General features: G+C 39.5%; 1 gene segment (V, D, J or C); it reads right to left on the reverse strand.

Moving 5' to 3' along the window:
- Nucleotides 1-1892: 1892 nt before the first annotated feature.
- On the reverse strand, nucleotides 1893-16292 carry LOC111842722 (Ig kappa chain V region Mem5-like). The segment is given in 4 exon segments: nucleotides 1893-2450; nucleotides 3694-3726; nucleotides 15663-15971; nucleotides 16178-16292. Coding segments are annotated over 4 exon segments (717 nt in total).
- Nucleotides 16293-21234: the final 4942 nt, after the last annotated feature.

Below are 21234 nucleotides of genomic sequence, written 5' to 3' on the forward strand. Positions count from 1 at the left end.
TTTGTTCATTTGTTTTGCACTTCATGGCTTCTGCAGACTTCGCTCCGCCTTTAAAATCCTGGTCCAACTATTTCTGACATTCAAGCATCTTTGCTTTTCTGTTTTTTTTTTTTTTTTATATCTATTACATACGTTAATGTTTATAGTAAAATTTGTATAGTCTTGTTTGTTGTTTTTCAAATTTTAACCGAATGAAGCATGCAAGAATTCCAATGTACTTGTACTTTTATCTGTGCAAATGCCGAATAATGTTTCAATTCAATAAATTCAGTTGATGCATGTGTGCCATATTTCTCTACCCTTGTTGTTCCACTCTCTGTTTTTCTTGTCGTACATTTTTGCCCGAGAGTGAAGCCGCGCATCTTGCATCCCATCCTGTCCCTGCATGACATGCCAAAGGTCTCTGTGCAATCAAACTGAAATATAGGCCCAGCGAATGGTGAACTTAAGCTGAACTGGTCCAGAATGCTTCCCAGCTGTGTTGGTTGGTCAAAAGTGCCGTTGAACAGATAGCTTAGTAATTACTAATATGGTTATTAATAATAATGAAAAAAATTGGTTTCCAGCGATATGCAAAGTGTGCTACAACAGTGGAACACATCTGGTGCAGCTTTCAAATTCAAACACCACCCAGCAGACCTACCAAAGCTGTTAAAAGCCCCCCCATATTTTCAGGGTATGCAAAGTAGTGTAAACCATGGCTCATTTCTGGGCAGTGAATCTTTGAGAGGAGGGGGGTTCACACAGCCGTGACTGATGTTTGCATGGCTACGGTTAGTGTGACCCACGGGCTCCGAGAATAGAGGAGCAGGTTTCGGCAGGTGCTGGGGAGATTCCCTCGTGGGCTACAGAGAGACCGAGAGTGAGATTAACAAACAGAGGAAGAGGGAAGAGGTGTTTTTGACATCTGTGTTTAATGATCTGCTGCTTCACCTTGGGCCCCAAATGAAGAGCAAATTTCCAAAACTCAGTCCACTTTTTTGCAGTTTTTGAGATGAGACTTCAAATGACCTAAAGTCAGGCTTCCTCATTATATATTACAATACTGGGGACCAAAACTCCCTCTGTTAAGTAACCCAGTAAAGATCTTTTGTTAACTTACTAAAATTAACTAAGTCCAGAGAAATCTTGTCGAAAACAGATGCTGTGGACTGAGTGAGTTTTGGAAATTTGACCTTTAAATGTTGTGGTCCAGTGAGATAAAAGCCTTGTGCCTTTATGGTGCTGATGATGGTCAGATCTCATTTTTGTGAACTTAAATGGAGCTTTGGGGATTGTTTGTATCTGTAAATAAACTGACAGCTTCTATGTCTTGCCGTTGCTTTTCCCAAATAAAACATCTTTGATCTTTAAACCATGAGAACGTGTTTTGAATGACTGAATGTATCTTGTTTTCCGTCAGTGACGTTACCAGAAAACATTACAGCCTTATTCCGCAGCAGACTGTGGTGTGCCAGTGGAGCAAACATTCAACCATTTAAGTTTTTTCATTGGTTTCTCAAATAAGACACCAACCAGGAGGTTCGTGATAGTGTGGGTGCAGGAATAGGAACAGGAACAGGAAAGTAAAGCAGAATTGGAAGTGGCCATTTGAGATGATGACGATGCAAACGAAAGTGGCAATTCAATATCTGTTTGGTTAAAGTGATTAATAATTTCGGTGCACTGAGAGCAGAGCGAGTTTGCTGCTTTATTTCCCATTTACCGGAAAGGGAGGCTCCGTATGTGGTTTTATCACTCAGAAGAGCAAACTACTTTACAGAAGAGCGGACACGTTTTTTTCTGTAATTGCATTGTCTGCTTATAATCACTCTTCATTGCTTCGGTGAAGCTGGATTGTGAAAATATATTCAGCGTCATGTTAGGGCAGTAAAGTCAAAATGCGACCATGGTGATGGTAGATAAGTCTTTATTTTCCTTCTGTCAAAGCTGAAAGCGTTACATTGTAAAACACTACAAGGCGTCACATGCAGATTACATAACTCATGGGGAATAACAAAACAGACACAGACTGTATAAAGTACGAGTGTAGCACACAACCTAGACCAAAGCAGCTACCACAAGCATTAGGAGAAGCCAACATGTCGGTATTAATAAGTGACAGGCGGTAAGTCAGGGCTGGTATGGTCACCCCAGACAGTCGCTCTTCCTCAGTGTCTTTGGGATCGCGGACTGGCCTCCTTCGGTGGCCTCGCAGGTCACCTCCTTTGCCGAGCTCCACTCCTGCTCGGTCAGCGTCAGCGTGCTGCTCCAGCCGTAAAGGCCGCCGCTCTGGAGCAGCCCGGTGCTGCTCGCCACGGAGGAGCCCCTTGACGCTCCATCCACTTTCCAGCTCAGCGCCCAGCTGGAGGGGAAGCCGCCATTGGCCAGGCAAACCAGCGAGGCTGTTCGCTTGCTGGAGAGCTCCTGGCCAGAAGGGGGCAGCACTGTGAGGGTCGGGACAGTGGTTTCTGGGGGGACAGAATGATTCATGTGAAGGAGGTTAGAACAGCAAATGGGCAGATTCATTATAAACTAGGCTTACAGTGACATGGCTGAGTCTTAACAGAATCAACTGATGGGCAGCAAACCCCTGAATTCAGAATTTCAGCTTTATCCTTTTTGAGGAACTGAGAGATTTAATTTCATTATATTCACGAACAGAAAAGTCTCTTTTTGTAGTAATTATGTCGTGTGAAGACCTAATGTTGAAAATGTACTGCGTGAAGCAAGGTCTATATTTCAATTACTTTGTAGCTTTTCACCTCATTTTTAAATAAAATTAAATATCTTTCCATTATTATATATAAAGAGAAATTAAAATATATTTATCAGTTTATCAGTGATTGGATTGCTCAAATGCTAAGAACAAGTAACAATTAATAACATGAATGAACTTTTTTTTTCCAATTATAAAAGTAAAAGGAAAACAGGAAAACTTTACAAAACGGAAGAACGAGAAACATCATTAAAACACATCTAGTCAATTGTCATTGTTACAATTATTCATAATAAAAAATCTAAGCACCACTTGAAAATTAGTTTTCACATTGTGTATATACTTTAATTTTGATTTAACTGACAGCTCAGTCCAGTTTATATATTTTTAAAAAGAATACTAAAACCAGACGGAAAACTAGACATATCATGCGAACAGTTGCTGTGGATAATAAAACTGTAAAAGTTAAGTTATACCAAAAGAGAGATTGTGCGTGCGTGTAAGGCATGTATGCTGCGTGTAACTGTCAGGTTCGTATGATTCCTAGATTTATAAATGTAGTCTTTGCTAATTTGGTACGTAAAGGAATTCACGTTCTGTTTTTTTTTAAATATATATCGAAGGATTCTACCTTTTGAACTGTAGATAAAATATAGAATCACAAAAAATTTATCACAAATAAAAATAATTCTTGAGTCCAGGTGCGCTACTTTGTAATTACGTATTTGCCTTTAAAAGAAAAATGCATACAGCCTATTATGAGTGATACTGCTGCCTATTTAGCTTTTAGTAAAATAATAGATACCGCCTTGCATTCATGAACAGTTCAGCTCAGCATTGCTCAAGACATCAGCACTGCAGTAACACTGACTAACAACACTGGCATAAAGATGAGAAAATAACTAAAATTCTGGTGTTTTCTTCATAGTCTTGATGATATTTGTGAAACAGACACAGAATATGGTACCATTACGGTAAATAAAGTGGATACTTACTTCCAACATCAAGCTTCGTGCCCCCCCCGAAGATGAGCACAGTGTTTCAGCCCCGTTTAGTGGCTGTACAAAAACTTCAGCGACTCAGGTTCCGTCAACATTCATAATCCTCTGTGTCTCACATTCCCTTTCATATAAACATACCTGACTGTCCCTCTCTGTCTCACATTCCCTTTCATATAAACATACCTGACTGTCCCTCTCTGTCTCACGTTCCCTTTCATATAAACATACCTGACTGTCCCTCTGTCTCACATTCCCTTTCATATAAACATACCTGACTGTCCCTCTCTGTCTCACGTTCCCTTTCATATAAACATACCTGACTGTCCCTCTGTCTCACATTCCCTTTCATATAAACATACCTGACTGTCCCTCTCTGTCTCACATTCCCTTTCATATAAACATACCTGACTGTCCCTCTCTGTCTCACGTTCCCTTTCATATAAACATACCTGACTGTCCCTCTCTGTCTCACGTTCCCTTTCATATAAACATACCTGACTGTCCCTCTCTGTCTCACATTCCCTTTCATATAAACATACCTGACTGTCCCTCTCTGTCTCACATTCCCTTTCATATAAACATACCTGACTGTCCCTCTCTGTCTCACATTCCCTTTCATATAAACATACCTGACTGTCCCTCTCTGTCTCACATTCCCTTTCATATAAACATACCTGACTGTCCCTCTGTCTCACATTCCCTTTCATATAAACATACCTGACTGTCCCTCTCTGTCTCACATTCCCTTTCATATAAACATACCTGACTGTCCCTCTCTGTCTCACATTCCCTTTCATATAAACATACCTGACTGTCCCTCTCTGTCTCACATTCCCTTTCATATAAACATACCTGACTGTCCCTCTCTGTCTCACATTCCCTTTCATATAAACATACCTGACTGTCCCTCTGTGTCTCACATTCCCTTTCATATAAACATACCTGACTGTCCCTCTCTGTCTCACATTCCCTTTCATATAAACATACCTGACTGTCCCTCTGTTCTATGGGTTGGGACTCAGAAGGTTGCCGGTTCATATCCCTGGGTCGGCAGAGTGATTGGTCCATTGGGCCCTTGAGTAAGGCCCTTAACCCCAATTACTCCAGGGACTGGCTGACCCTACTGTCTCTATGAGGTGCTCTCCTCATGAATGAGGTGGCTTGGTATGTCTAAACTTTTGTCTGGTACTGCATGTACCTGTGTAAATATTCATAAAAAACATGTATTTATCATGAGAATACTAATTATGTTTAAATTGTATGCAAACAGAATAAAAATTTCTAAAACTTTTAATAAAAATAAAGTAAACATCTGACTTACCCTACGCAGAATAATGTAGGAGATGAAAGGTCTCAAAGGAGAAGATCATCTTTTCCAGATCCCAAAACATCCAAAGCACAAGTAGAGATGATTGTAAAATCCACACTGAAATGAAATCCTCTGTATTTCCTTTAGAGCTTGTTCTCTGACTGATCTCACAGAGCAGGAACTGGGCAGCGGGATTAGGGAGGTTTTTGAATCACTATATATCACAGTGTGAGGTGTGGAAGTGTAAACCAATCAAAACAGTAGTAATCAGCGGCATCGTCGGGCTGGACTTGACTGATCTGTAGAGTAAAGTCAGTCCCAGATCCAGATCCACTGAATCTCGCTGGAATCCCAGTGTGGCGACTGTTTATGCTATATATTAAAAGCTTAGGAGCTTCTCCAGGTTTGACCTGGTACCAGGATACAGCACTATCTGAAGTACCGAGTTTACAGTTCAGGGTCACTGTGCTGCCTGGGACAGCAGATACCACTGATGGAGTCTGAGTCACTGTGTACTGTCCACTGGATCCTGAAACCAACCAGACCAAAGAATTAATAAATAAAAAAAGATTATTGTATCAGCATTAGAGAATATTGATTGAAAAATCAAACACCTGTATTACTCATTATTGTTCAGTAAATGTTACATTGCACTGAGATAAACGTGTTATAAGTGAGCAGTAAGAAGCCGCCTCCTACCCTGACTGCAGAAGATGAGCGACCAGAGGAAGATGATGATGATGAAGCTCATGTTTGCCTTTAGCTCCACGACGATGAGACCCGACTGTCAGTCATGAAGAGCTAAACACACAGGACTAATAAACACTGCCAGGGCACTGAAGTGTTTAACACTGATGCAAATGATCCTCTGCATGCAAAGTGTCTCTCGTGTCTCTCACAGTCACATCAGCTGTGTCACACTTACGGTAATGTGAACCTAACTGTAGGAGTATTGTAGAATAATTTATATATATATTATTATTTATATATATTAATTGATGATTGCAGCTGTACCAAAAATCTTATTTATTGTTTATTTGATAGTATTTGTGATTTTTATCAGTTTCTTTAACAGTAAATACAAGCTTATTTTGTTGAAAGCTGTTTATATTTCTCACAGTTAACCCTTTAATTGAGCCAAAATCATTGAACCAACTAAGTTCACAACTGTTCTTAATGTGTAAAACTTAAAATTCTGTAAATTGAACTAATCTAGTCAGTTAAAGCTTTTGATCACAGATATCTTACTTTCTCTTGACCACTCTTGGTCTGATAGTACATTAATGACAATAGGAAACATAAATAATCCTTGTCTGAAATAAACTTTGCAGGCACTGTCCACACCATCCAGCTATCAGCATTTAATGTCACTCAGAATAGAACTGGGGTGGTGCAGTGGCGCAGTGGTTTGTGCTGCTGCTTTACAGAGAGAAGGTTCTGGGTTCAGTACTGAGTCCTTTCTCTGTAGAGTTCACATGCTCTCCCTGTGTTCACATGGGCTTCCACCAGGGGCTCTGGTTTCCTCCTACGGTCCAAAAGTGTGCAGGATAGTCTAAATTGGCCCTGTGGTGTTTTGGCGGCTGCCCAGGGTGGGTTCCTGCCTGCTCCCATTGTTCCAGGGATAGGCTCCAGTGACCCCAGTTGGGATTTAGTGCTTTCAGAACATGGTTGCAATAGTACTGTCAGGATCTGTCGCTGTCTGTGATGTCATGCTCCTGTTTGGCCAGCAGATGTCACTGGCCATGACATGTTTTCCCACTATGTTTAATTGTGTCCAGCCCTGTGTCACTCACACTTGTCTTTTGATGATACCTTATTATCTCTGTGCATATGTGCTATTGTCCTGTTCCTTGGTTCAGTTATTATAGTTGTTCAGGAGGTTAATATGGTTAATGTCTTAGTTCCTGCTTTGTTGTTCCCTGTGTGTCAGTTCATCAGGTCCCTCCTAGTTGTTCCTACCTGCCTTCTGTTTGATCGTTTGTGGTTGTTTTGTTTTTATTAGTTTCTATTTTTGTCAAACAAATGAACTTCTTGAGTCCTAGAAGGCTGCATTCGAAGTGTCTCTCATTTTTTGTTGTGACAATAATTGGGAATTACTTAACAAAACAAAACTTACATAACAAAAGCTGCAACATTTCAACAGCAGTTTTCAGAAATTCCAGGTAACGTATTGGTGAGTTCTAAAATCATAATATGTAGATAATATATTCTGCATGTATAACAATGCATTAACAGTTACATTTCTTTTATTCCCCCAAACATCAGGAATTCTTCTTTTTATAATCAGAAATTGAATTTGCGTAAGAAATGCGTATGACAATGGTGTTTTTAATGGCACAGTGAGTGTCGCATTACTGAACGTGCATTAGCTCTCTTAAGGTCTTAAAAAGTAAGGGATAAGTCTCTTTGTTCTCTTCTGATATTGGGAATCTTGTTTTTTTATGAGAAACTTTAAATCAATTCTTACGTACAGAATTTGTGACGGGTCTTTAATCAGCACAGCTGCTGGTTCATAGGGACAGATGATGTTTTGGTTTGGATTAAACACAACCAAGCCCACTGGAAGTACTCAGATGGATCCCGGAGTCACTGTGATCTATCCCTTGGATCTTAATACAATGAACAAAAGAAAAAAACAATCATAAATGATAGCACTAGTGTAAGGTAAAATTAATATAAGATCTGAAACAGCGAGAGATCAATTATGTTACTTTTACTACATGAGTTTCATGAAATGCGACTTTTAAAATGGCATAAATATGATGTAACTTATTGTGATGTATTATTTTGTAATAAGACTCGATTAACATTTAAACAGCAGTTGTCATATTTAGCGCTGCACATTTTCTGCTCATGCGACAGCACATTACCATTTACATTTCTTTCCCTGAAAAGTTGTGATTTTCTTTCTTTTCTTTTTTTTGGAGGGGGGGGGGGGAACGGGTTGGAATCAGAAACTATATCTGCATTATAACGGTGGATAACAAAACCATGGTTGTCTCATTACTGAAGGTGTATCAGCTCTGTTAGGTTGTGACTTTTAAAAAGTGGTGGAAGGGATTGTTATTTTGTTCTCTTCAGATGTAAGTGATATTATATTTATAGGACTTTGAGACAGTTATTCTGAAAGTACAGATGAACTGACAGAAACCTTTCAATCAGCACAGCAGCTGTTTCAAGTAGACAGCTAAAGGTCTGAGGGCAGCAGAGCAGGAACTGAGACTGGGGAGGTTTTTGTACGGCTCTCTGTCACTGTGTGAGGTCTGGAGCACCATAGTTAGCAAAACAGTAGTAATCAGCTGCATCGTCAGGCTGGACTTGACTGATCTGTAGAGTGAAGTCAGTCCCAGATCCAGATCCACTGAACCTCTCTGGAATCCCAGTGTGGCGACTGTTTATATAATATATTAAAAGCTTTGGAGCCTCTCCAGGTTTAACCTGGTACCAGGACAAAGTACTACCAAGTCCACTGGAAGTGCTGGTTTTACAGCTCAGAGTCACTGTGCTGCCTGGGAGAGCAGATTTCACTGGAGGGGTCTGAGTCACTGTGATCTGTCCTCTGGATCCTAATTCAATGAACAATGGGAGGTCATAAGACATTATAAAAGTATTATAAGACAAAATTAATGTATCTGAAAACAGAGAGATAAATTATTCTAAGTTTGCTGCCTGAGTTTCATCCACAGCCTCCCCTGGACTCTCACCCTGAGTGCAGAAGACGAGCGCTGAGATGATGATGGTGATGAAGCTCATGGTTCCCTGTGTCTCTGTGCCAGTGAGACCCGACTGTGACATGAAGAGTTAAACCTGGGGGGTTATAAACACATCAGGCAGGAAACGTCAGTGACGTGTGCAATGCTGATGCCCACGATGCTCCATGCACAGAGTCTCTGTGGGTCCCAGCAGCCGCCTGTCACTCTTGCGTGTTACAGCAGCTGTGACGTCCTGCAAGGCATCTCCTCATGGTGGGGAAAAGCGGCCATGAGCTTCTCAAGCAAATAACTGACACTTGGGAAAGTATTTAATAAAGTACTGTCTGTCTGTCCATCTGTTTGTCTATCTGTCAGTCTGTCTGTCTGTCTATCTGTTTGTCTGTCTGTCAGTCTGTCTCTCTGTCAGTCTGTCTGTCTGTCTGTCTGTCTATCTGTTTGTCTGTATTGTCATCTTTTGCCTAAATGGTCACAGAGTCAACTTTCTATCTTCAAATCATCATCTCCACTGGGACTGTGATTTACACAAATACTGGATCTAATTGTTTCATATCAACTTGTTAATATAATCACCACACTTACTTTTTGAATCATTCTCCAGAGGAATTGATGGCCAGTGTGAGATTAGAATCTGTTGGGACGGCAACACTAGATGTGACATAAGGACTGAAGGGTGGATTTATTAGTGTTTATTTATTTACACCCTTAGGAGAAGGCAGACCAGGTAAACAGAGCAAACATCCCAGACGGCCGTTTCGACGCCGCAGCGTTTATTAGTCCTGTGTGAGAGCTGGAAGGCAGCTTGCAGTGTCTGTCTCTCATCTGGAGATCAAATTATTACTGTTTTACTGTTTATGCAACTGAAGTATCGTCTGTTATCATATTGTGAATTGGATGGTAATGTAGTTGTAATACATTAGTAAAGAAAAACTGTACAGGTCCAAATGTATATATTTCATATATAAATATATTTTGATAAGGTGTTTAAAGGTGTTTCAGCTCAAACATTTTTTTCCCCAAAAAGTATGTATTGTGTGTTATTTTTTCATGATTGGCTATGATATGCTTTATTGTTAATTACAGGTGAGTTAACAGAGTCTATTTTAACAGCCCTGCAGTTGTTTTGCGGAGACAGCAGAAGCTTTGGGGGCAGCAGAGCAGGAACAGAGACTGGGGGAGGTTTTTGTACGGCTCTCTGTCACTGTGTGAGGTTTGGAGTGCCATACCAAACAAAACAGTAGTAATCAGCTGCATCGTCAGGCTGGACTTGACTGATCTGTAGAGTGAAGTCAGTCCCAGATCCAGATCCACTGAACCTCTCTGGAATCCCAGTGTGGCGATTGCTTATATAATAAATTAAAAGCTTAGGAGCTTCTCCAGGTTTGAGCTGGTACCAGGATACAGCACTATCTGAAGTACCGAGTTTACAGTTCAGGGTCACTGTACTGCCTGGGAGAGCAGATTTCACCGGTGGAGTCTGAGTCACTGTGTACTGTCCTCTGGATCCTGAAACCAACCAGACCAAAGAATTAATGAAAAACAAAAGGATATTGTATTGGCGTTAGAGAACAATGATTGAAAAGTCAGAGACCTTTATTACTCATGACTGGATAACAAAATAAAAGTTCTGCTGCACTGAGATAAATGTGTTATAAATGAGCAGTAAGAAGCCGCCTCCTACCCTGACTGCAGAAGATGAGCGACCAGAGGAAGATGATGATGATGAAGCTCATGTTTGCCTTCAGCTCCACGACGATGAGACCCGACTGTCAGTCATGAAGAGCTAAACACACAGGACTAATAAACACTGCCAGGGCACTGAAGTGTTTAACACTGATGCAAATGATCCTCTGCATGCAAAGTGTCTCTCATGTCTCTCACAGTGACATCAGCTGTGTCACACTTATGCAAATGTGCCCTAATTGTGGCTGTATTGCAATATAATTGCAAATCAAACATGATTTGTTATTTCACAGTATAGTCATGTAACTTAATGATGTTTCAGTCAACGATGGACTGCATGTACGATGGTAGTCCCCTAAGATTATACTGTAATGGAGCTGAAAAATATCTATCGCCTAGTGATGTTGTAGTTGTTGTAACTTCATAGTACAACACATTACTCACATGTTTGTCATGATGCTGGTGTAAACAAACCTACTGCGCTACAAGTCATATTAAAGTACAGCTCACATGACTAGGTACAGTACATAATGCTTATAATAATAATAATCACCAATGTTTCTGCATTATGTATTTACTATACTGTACTGTGTAATCATTATTTTGGAATGTACTCGTTATTCTTATTTATTTAATAATTTATTTGTTTATTAGTATTTCCTGTAGCCTAGGTGTGTAGTAGACTGTCCCATCTACGTTGTGTAAGGACACTCTATGATGTTCCCACAATGATGAAATCACCTAACGATGCATTTCTCAGAACATATCCACATCAATTAGCAACGCATGACTGTATTTTATTGATTTCTTTACAAATAAATACATAATGATTTTCTTTCTCATTTTTACCACAATTAATCGTCTAATTCTATTATATTCCACTGAAGCAAATATTTTATATATTATTTTTGATGACTTTTCCCATCTTTCTCCTGGCTGGTTTGTGTCAGATTGAGGGGCACAGAAGCAGTATTTTGGTTAGATGTGCTGTCAGCTTCAAAGACCAAAGCCTATAATGAATAATAAATTATTACTACATTTTCCTTTATTTAAACTTAAAATTATTATTCTCGTCAAACAATAATAATAATAATAATAATACATTTTATTTAAAAGCGCCTTTCAAGACACTCAAGGAACTGTACACAACAAATGATAAAAAACAAACATAAAAGCAAACAATTTACAAAATATATATAAAACAATCCAAATTAAAAAGACAGAATAAAAAAAAAGGTTATGTTGAATAATCAATTTTAAACAAGTGAGTTTTGAGTCTAGATTTAAAAAGAGGAAGAGAAGTAATGTTTCTAATGTCTGGAGGAAGCGAATTCCAAAGCCGGGGAGCAGAGCAGCAGAAAGCTCTGCTCCCCATGGTGGCAAGATGGTGGGAAGGGACAGAGAGAAGAAGAGAGGAAGAGGATCTGAGGCAACGAGATGGAGTGGACGACCTGAACCAAATCAGACAAATATGGAGGGAAGAGGTGGTGGATGGCCTTAAATGTATACAGAAGGATTTTGAAGTTGATGCGATGTTTAACCGGGAGCCAGTGAAGCTGCTGCAGAACAGGGGTGATGTGGTGGATAGAAGGGGTCCTGGTGATAATACGAGCAGCAGAGTTCTGGACAAGTTGTAGCTTATGGATGGATTTTTTAGGGAGACCAAATAAAAGTGAATTACAGTAATCGATCCGGGAAGTGACAAGGCTATGGACAAGAATGGCGGTGGCTTGTGGGGTGAGAGAGGAACGGAGGCGATTAATGTTGCGCAGATGAAAATATGCGGACCGAGTGATATTATTGAGATGTGAATTAAAAGGTAAAGTGCTGTCAAGGATAACACCAAGACTTTTCACATACTGTATGGGGACACGGAAACTGAAGAGTTATCTATAGTAATAGGAAAACAATCAATTTTGGATAGTGTTGATTTAGAGCCTACCAGAAGAAACTCTGTTGTATTACTATTAAGTTTAAGAAAGTTTGAAGAAAACCAAGATGTAAGTTCAGCTAAACAGAGGCTAAGGGAAGGTGGAGGAAGAGTGGAATCAGGTTTAGTGGGCAAATAAAGCTGAGTGTCATCGGCATAACAGTGAAAATGAATATTATATAAACCTCCCAATAACACTTATAGCTATTAAAGAAAAGAAACATTTTAGTTATTAGTGCTAGTAAATGAAATAAGATCCAGACCCAAATGACACGGCACTGCAGCAGCCCTCTTCTCGCACCTTTGGCCGGATGGTTAACCGGAATTATTAGGAAGCCTAAATCAGCCGTGTGAGAAATATACTTGCTAGGTACTGTCCTTATCCAGATGTCACTAATGTGTTTAATGTTGATCGTAAAATGACCTCATAATGTTAATTTAAGAAATCAAGGTTCTTGGACAATTAAAATATGATGTCATTTGGTGTTTTGTACTATTTCTTAATGAGATTCGATTAACAGGAACAACATTTAAACACTGATACTCAGAAAATCCCGACAAATTATTATGTTTGTTCTAAACATCAACACCATTGTAATTTGGTGTTTAATGTTTAATGAAAACTGACGTACTATGCACATGTGACATGTGACATACCATTACTAGTTACATTTCTTTTATTCCCAACAAAGTAGTGATTTTTTTCATGATCAGAAACTTATTCTGTATTAAAAAATTTGCATGGCAAACATGTTTTCAGTGGCATCATGTCTGTCTCTTTCAAAGGGGATGGAAGACGAGGTTTTTAATTTTCCTCAGATATTAGCAGCACTATTTTTTAGTCAAAAATAAAAAAACTTTTTTTACCTAAAGAATATATAAAGGTCATTTAATCATCACAGCAGCTGTTGCAAAGAGACAGCAGAAGTTCTGAGGGCAGCGGAGCAGGAACTGAGACTGGGGAGGTTTTTGTACGGCTCTCTGTCACTGTGTGAGGTCTGGAGCATAATACCGAGCAAAACAGTAGTAATCAGCTGCATCGTCAGGCTGGACTTGACTGATCTGTAGAGTGAAGTCAGTCCCAGATCCGGATCCACTGAACCTCTCTGGAATCCCAGTGTGGCGATTGCTTATTCTATATATTAAAAGTTTAGGAGCTTCTCCAGGTTTGACCTGGTACCAGGATACATCACTTCCAAGATTGCTTGAAGTGCTGGTTTTACAGCTCAGAGTCACTGCACTGCCTGGGAGAGCAGATTTCACTGCTGGAGTCTGAGTCACTGTGATCTGTCCTCTGGATCCTAATAGAATGAACAAAAGGAAACAGTCATAAGAAATTATGAATTTTTTGTAAGACAAAATTAATGTAAGAACTGAAACATAGAGATAAATTATTCTAAGTTTGCTGCCTGAGTTTCATCCACAGCCTCCCCTGGACTCTCACCCTGAGTGCAGAAGACGAGCGCTGAGATGATGATGGTGATGAAGCTCATGGTTCCCTGTGTCTCTGTGCCAGTGAGACCCGACTGTGACATGAAGAGTTAAACCTGGGGGGGTTATAAACACATCAGGCAGGAAACGTCAGTGACGTGTGCAATGCTGATGCCCGCGATGCTCCATGCAGAGAGTCTCTGTGGGTCCCAGCAGCCGCCTGTCACTCTCGCGTGTTACAGCAGCTGTGAGGTGGTCACGCCATATTTTCCCACTAATTGTGTCCAGCCCTGTGTCACTCACACTTGTCTTTCGTTGATACCTTATTACCTGTGTGCATATGTGCTATTGTCCTGTTTCTAGGTTCAGTTATTATAGTTGTTCAGAAGGTTAATATGTTTAATGTCTTAGTTCCTGCTTTGTTGTTCCCTGTGTCTCAGTTCATCAGGTCCCTCCTAGTTGTTCCTACCTGCCTCCTGTTTGATCCTTTGTGGTTGTTTTGTTTTTATTAGTGTCTATTTTTGTCAAACAAATGAACTTTGAGTCCTAGAAGGCTGCATTCGGAGTATCCCTCATTTTTCCTTGTGACAATAACTTTCTAACATTTATTACAGAAATGCAAGATTTAAAATGATATGAAAATGAGTTCAATTATTGGGATTTAATTTTTTAAATAAAACTCGATTAACAAACGTTCCAGCATTTCAGCAGCTGTTTTCAGAAATTCCAGGTAACTTACTGTGCAGGTTCTAAAATCATGCCTCATTCTGAAATATTGCTTAATGTTTTATATAAACGAAAAAATATATTCTGTATGTATAACAATGCATTAACAATTACATTTCTTTTATTCTCCCAAAAATCAGGAATTCTGAAATTGAGTTTGCGTAACAAATGCGTATGACAATGGTGTTTTTAATGGCACAGTGGGTGTCGCATTACTGAACGTGCATTAGCTCTCTTAAGGTCTTAAAAAGTAAGGGATAAGTCTCTTTGTTCTCTTCTGATATTAGGAATCTTGTTTTTTTATTCAAAATTTTAAATCTATTCTTACATACAGAATATGTGACGGGTCTTTAATCAGCACAGCTGCTGGTTCATAGGGACAGATGAAGTTTTGGTTTGGATTAAACACATCCAAGCCCACTGGAAGTACTCAGATGGAGTCTGAGTCACTGTGATCTTTACCATGGATCATAATACAATGAACAAAAGAAGATAACAATCAGAAATTACAGCACTAGTGTATGGTAAAATTAATATAAGATCTGAAACAGAGAGATCAATTATGTTAAGTTCACAACATGAGTTTCATTAAATGCAAGTTTATAAATTATATAAATATGTCAGTTATTGGGATGCATTATTTTTTAATAAAACTTGATTAACAAGAGCAGCAACATTTAAACAGCAATTTTCAGATTCCAGGTTGCTTATTGTGTGTTTTCTAAAATCATGTCTGATTGTAATAAATCGTTTAATATTTAATACTGCCCATTTTCTGCACATGTGACAGCACATTACCATTTGTATTTTTTTTATCCCCTGAAAAGTTGCGATTTTCTTCTTTTTTTGGGGGGGGACGGGTTGGAATCAGAAACTATATCTGCATTATAAAGGTGGATAACAAAACCATGGTTGTCTCATTACTGAAGGTGTATCAGCTCTGTTAGGTTATGACTTTTAAAAAGTGGTGGAACGGATTGTTATTTTGTTCTCTTCAGATGTAAGTGATATTATATGTATAGGACTTTGAGACAGTTATTCTGAAAGTACAGATGAACTGACAGAAACCTTTTACTCAGCACAACAGCTGGTCCAAGTACACAGCAGATTGTCTGAGGCCAGCAGAGCAGGAACTGAGACTGGGGAGGTTTTTGTACGGCTCTCTGTCACTGTGTGTTGTTTGGAGCACCATAGTAAGCAAAACAGTAGTAATCAGCTGCATCGTCAGGCTGGACTGGATTGATCTGTAGAGTGAAGTCAGTCCCAGATCCAGATCCACTGAACCTCTCTGGAATCCCAGTGTGACGATTGCTTACTCTATATATTAAAAGTTTAGGAGCTTCTCCAGGTTTGACCTGGTACCAGTATACATCACTTCCAAGATTGCTTGAAGTGCTGGTTTTACAGCTCAGAGTCACTGTGCTGCCTGGGAGAGCAGATTTCACTGCTGGAGTCTGAGTCACTGTGATCTGTCCTCTGGATCCTGAATAAAATCAAGCCAATGAGTTAAGATAATCAATTATTAAGATAATAAAAATGTATTATTAAGATATAAACTGTTCTATCAGCATTAGACACAGAAAACGGAAAAGTTAATGACGACTGTTACTCATTATTTTATAGCAAATAAAAGTTCTGCTGCACTGAGATAAACGTGTTATAAGTGAGCAGTAAGAAGCCGCCTCCTACCCTGACTGCAGAAGATGAGCGACCAGAGGAAGATGATGATGATGAAGCTCATGTTTGCCTTTATCTCCACGACGATGAGACCCGACTGTCAGTCATGAAGAGCTAAACACACAGGACTAATAAACACTGCCAGGGCACTGAAGTGTTTAACACATGCAAATGATCCTCTGCATGCAAAGTGTCTCTCGTGTCTCTCACAGTCACATCAGCTGTGTCACACTTACGCAAATGTGCCCTAACTGTGGCTGTATTGCAATATAATTTGTCTGTATTAACTGATGATTGTAGCTGTACCAAAAATCTTTTTTATTGTTTATTTTATAGTATTTGTGATTTTTATCACTTTCTTTAACAGTAAATACAAGCTTATTTTGTTGAAAGCTGCTTATATTTCTCACAGTTAACCCTTTAATTGAGCCAAAATCATTGAACCAACTAAGTTCACAACTGTTCTTAATGTGTAAAACTTAAAATTCTGTAAATTGAACCAATCTAGTCAGTTTTAGGTTTTGGTCAGTCTTGGTCTGATAGTACATTAATGACAATAGGAAACATAAATAATCCTTGTGTGAAATAAACTTTGTAGGCACTGTCCACACCATCCAGCTATCACCAGTGCTTTTAATGTCACTGGGAATAGAACTGGGGTGGTGCAGTGGTGCAGTGCTGCTGCTTTACAGTGAGGAGGTCCTGGGTTCAGTACTGAGTCCTTTCTCTGTAGAGTTCACATGCTCTCTCTGTGTTCACATGGGCTTCCACCAGGGGCTCTGGTTTCCTCCCACGGTCCAAAAGTGTGCAGGATAGGTTGATTGGTGAGTCTAAATTGGCCCTGTGGTGTGTTGGTGGCTGCCCAGGGTGGGTTCCTGCCTGCGCCCATTGTTCCAGGGATAGGCTCCAGTGACCGCAGTTGGGATTCAGTGATTTCAGAAAATGGTTGCAATAGAACTGTGCTCCTGTTTGGCCAGCAGATGTCAATGGCCATGACATGTTTTCCCACTATGTTTAATTGTGTCCAGCCCTGTGTCACTCACACTTGTCTTTTGATGATACCTTATTATCTCTGTGCATATGTGCTATTGTCCTGTTCCTTGGCTCAGTTATTATAGTTGTTCAGAAGGTTAATATGGTTAATGTCTTAGTTCCTGCTTTGTTGTTCCCTGTGTGTCAGTTCATCAGGTCCCTCCTAGTTGTTCCTACCTAATCATGCCTCATTCTTAAGTCTCTTTGTTCCCTTCTAATATTAGGAATCTTGTTTTTTTATTCAACATTTTAAATCTATTCTTATGTACATAATATGTGACGGGTCTTAGGTGTCATAGGGACAGATGAAGTTTTGGTTTGGATAAAACACAACCAAGCCCACTGGAAGTACTCAGATGGAGTCTGAGTCACTGTGATAAATCCCTTGGATCTTAATACAATGAACAAAAGAAAATAACAAACAGAAATGACAGCACTAGTGTAAGGTGAAATTAATATAAGATCTGAAACAGAGAGAGATCAATCATGTTACGTTTACTACATGAGTTTCATGAAATGCAACTTTTAAAATGGCATAAATATGATGTCATTTATTGTGATGTATTATTTTGTATAAGACTCGATTAACATTTAAACAGCAGTTTTCATATTTAGCGCTGCACATTTTCTGCTCATGTGACAGCCCATTACCATTTACATTTCTTTCCCTGAAAAGTTGCGATTTTCTTTTTTTTTCTTCTTTTTTTTGGGGGGGAAGGGGGGGGGGGACCGGTTGGAATCAGAAACTATATCTGCATTATAAAGGTGGGTAACAAAACCATGGTTGTGTCATTACTGAAGGTGTATCAGCTCTGTTAGGTTGTGACTTTTAAAAAGTGGTGGAAGGGATTGTTATTTTGTTCCCTTCAGATGTAAGTGATATTATATTTATAGGACTTTGAGACAGTTATTCTGAAAGTACAGATGAACTGACAGAGACCTTTAAATCTGCACAGCAGCTGTTTCAAATAGACAGCTAAAGGTCTGAGGGCAGCGGAGCAGGAACTGAGACTGGGGGAGGTTTTTGTACGGCTCTCTGTCACTGTGTGAGGTCTGGGAAACTATACCAAACAAAATAGTAGTAATCAGCTGCATCGTCAGACTGGACTTGACTGATCTGTAGAGTGAAGTCAGTCCCAGATCCAGATCCACTGAACCTCTCTGGAATACCAGTGTGGCGACTGTATCTGTTATATATTAAAAGCTTAGGAGCTTCTCCAGGTTTGACCTGGTACCAGGATACATCACTATCTGAAGTACTGAGTTTACAGTTCAGGGTCACTGTGCTGCCTGGGAGAGCAGATTTCACTGGTGGAGTCTGAGTCACTGTGTACTGTCCTCTGGATCCTGAAACCAACCAGACCAAAGAATTAATAAATAAAAAAAGATTATTGTATCAGCATTAGAGAATATTGATTGAAAAATCAAACACCTGTATTACTCATTATTGTTCAGTAAATGTTACATTGCACTGTGATAAACGTGTTATAAGTGAGCAGTAAGAAGCCGCGTCCTACCCTGACTGCAGAAGATGAGTGTCCAGAGGAAGATGATGATGATGAAGCTCGTGTTTGCCTTTATCTCCACGACGATGAGACCCGACTGTCAGTCATGAAGAGCTAAACACACAGGACTAATAAACACTGCCAGGGCACTGAAGTGTTTAACATTGATGCAAATGATCCTCTGCATGCAAAGTGTCTCTCGTGTCTCTCACAGTGACATCAGCTGTGTCACACTTACTGAAATGTGAACCTAACTGTGGCTGTATTGCAATATAATTTGTCTGTATTAACTGATGATTGTAGCTGTACCAAAAATATTTTTTATTGTTTATTTTATAGTATTTGTGATTTTTATCAGTTTCTTTAACAGTAAATACAAGCTTATTTTGTTGAAAGCTGTTTATATTTCTCACAGTTAACCCTTTAATTGAGCCAAAATCATTGAACCAACTAAGTTCACAACTGTTCTTAATGTGTAAAACTTAACATTCTGTAAATTGAAACAATCTAGTCAGTTTAAGGTTTTGATCACAGATTTCTGTCTTTCTCCTGACCACTCTTGGTCTGATAGTACATTAATGACAATAGGAAACATAAATAATCCTTGTGTGAAATAAACTTTGTAGGCACTGTCCACACCATCCAGCTATCACCAGTGCTTTTAATGTCACTGGGAATACCCACACGGAAATAACCTATATAAACATATATGTTTTAATATAGGTTTTGATATAGGTTTTTAATATATGTGACATATATAAAATTGGCCGTTTTCCTATAGTGAGATATTTGTACATATAATATAGGAAAATGGCCAATTTTATATATGTCACATATATTAAAAACCTATATGTTTATATAGGTTAAATGGACTGCATTTATATAGCGCTTTTCTACTCTTATGAGTACTCAAAGCACTTTACAATTTACGCCTCACATTCACCCATCCACACGCCAGTGGTGGAGGCTCCCATGCAAGGTGCCAACCTGAACACCGGGAGCAATTTGGGGTTCAGTGTCTTGCTCAAGGACACTTTGATGGGTTCAGGAGGAATCAGGGCTCGAACCTGCAACCCTCTGGTTGCTGCACGATAGCACTACCTCCTGCACCACCATCTTCCTCAAATATTTAATTCATAATTCTGTCCATTTACTACCAGTAACTTTAAGCAGGACAGCTAGGCTATTAAATGTGAAGTGCACACATACAAACACTGAAATATATTAAAAACATTGAAAGATTCAAATGTGAACAAATTTGTTGGTACCCTTACAGCTTATTGAAGCATGCTTCATTTCTCCTGAAAAGTGATTCAATTAAAAGCAATTGTCTAATGTATACCTGCATGCCTTTTGTATGTCACAGAGTAAACCGTAATATTGTGAAAAGAAATTTGTTTATTTTTCAAAGATATGCTAAAATAGTATGGACAGATCTGTTGGTACCCCTAAAAAGACTATTTATCCTTGCATTATACTGTAGTCATGCTTCGAACTAAGTGTTTAACCTTAATTAGTATAATAGGTGCCTTCAAGCTTTTCATCTGCCATTCAGCCTATTTAAAGGGAAAGAACATGCTGCTGTGTTGTTTGGTATCATTGTGTGCACCATACTAAACATGGACCAGAGAAAGCAAAGGAGAGAGCTGTCTGAGGTAAGAAAGGAGATTACAGTATACTGTAGATAAACATGTTATAAGGTGAAGGCTATAAGACCATCTCCAAGCAGCTTCCTCTTTCTGTGACCACAGTTTCCAATGTTACTAAAAAGTATAACGATCATGGGACTGTCCCCAACCTCCCAGGATGTGGACACAAGAGAAAATGCAACCCCAGGTTGATCAGAAGGATAGTGTGGATGGTAGAAAAGAGCCAAGGAAACCATCCAAAGCCATTCACGCTGAGCTCCATGGTCAAGGTACATCACTTTCTGATCACACCCTCCATCGCAGTTTGAACAGTAATGGGCTCCATCGAAGAAGACCCAGGAGGGCTCCACTATTGACAGAAAAACAAAAAAAGCCATAGTGGAATTTGCCAAAATGTATGTTGACAAGCCCAAAAGTTCCTGGGAGAATGTCCTTTGGACTGATGAGACAAAACTGGAGCTTTCTGGCCAGTCACATCAGCTCTATGTTTACAGAAGGAAAAATGAAGCTTTTAAAGAAGAGGTCACCATACTTACTGTGATTCATGGCTCAGTTTTATTTTGGGGCTGTTTTGCTTAGAGAACCTTGAGTCTGCGCAGGACACAATGAAGTCTCAAGACTACCAAGGCATCCTGGAGCGAAACATACTGCCCAGTGTCAGAAAGCTCAGCCCCAGTTGCAGGTAATGGGTCCTCCAACAGGATAATGACCCAAAACATACAGCTAAAAGCCCTCAAGAATGGCTGAGAAAAAAATTGGACTATTCTTAAATGGCTCTCAATGAGCCCAGATCTTAATCCTATTGAACATCTATGGAATTATCTGAAAATCTGAAATTGCAGTGAGGAGACACCACCCTTCAAGCTTGAGACAGCTTGAGCAG

Source organism: Paramormyrops kingsleyae, chromosome 12 (genome assembly GCF_048594095.1).
Source record: "Paramormyrops kingsleyae isolate MSU_618 chromosome 12, PKINGS_0.4, whole genome shotgun sequence".
Taxonomy (NCBI): domain Eukaryota; kingdom Metazoa; phylum Chordata; class Actinopteri; order Osteoglossiformes; family Mormyridae; genus Paramormyrops; species Paramormyrops kingsleyae.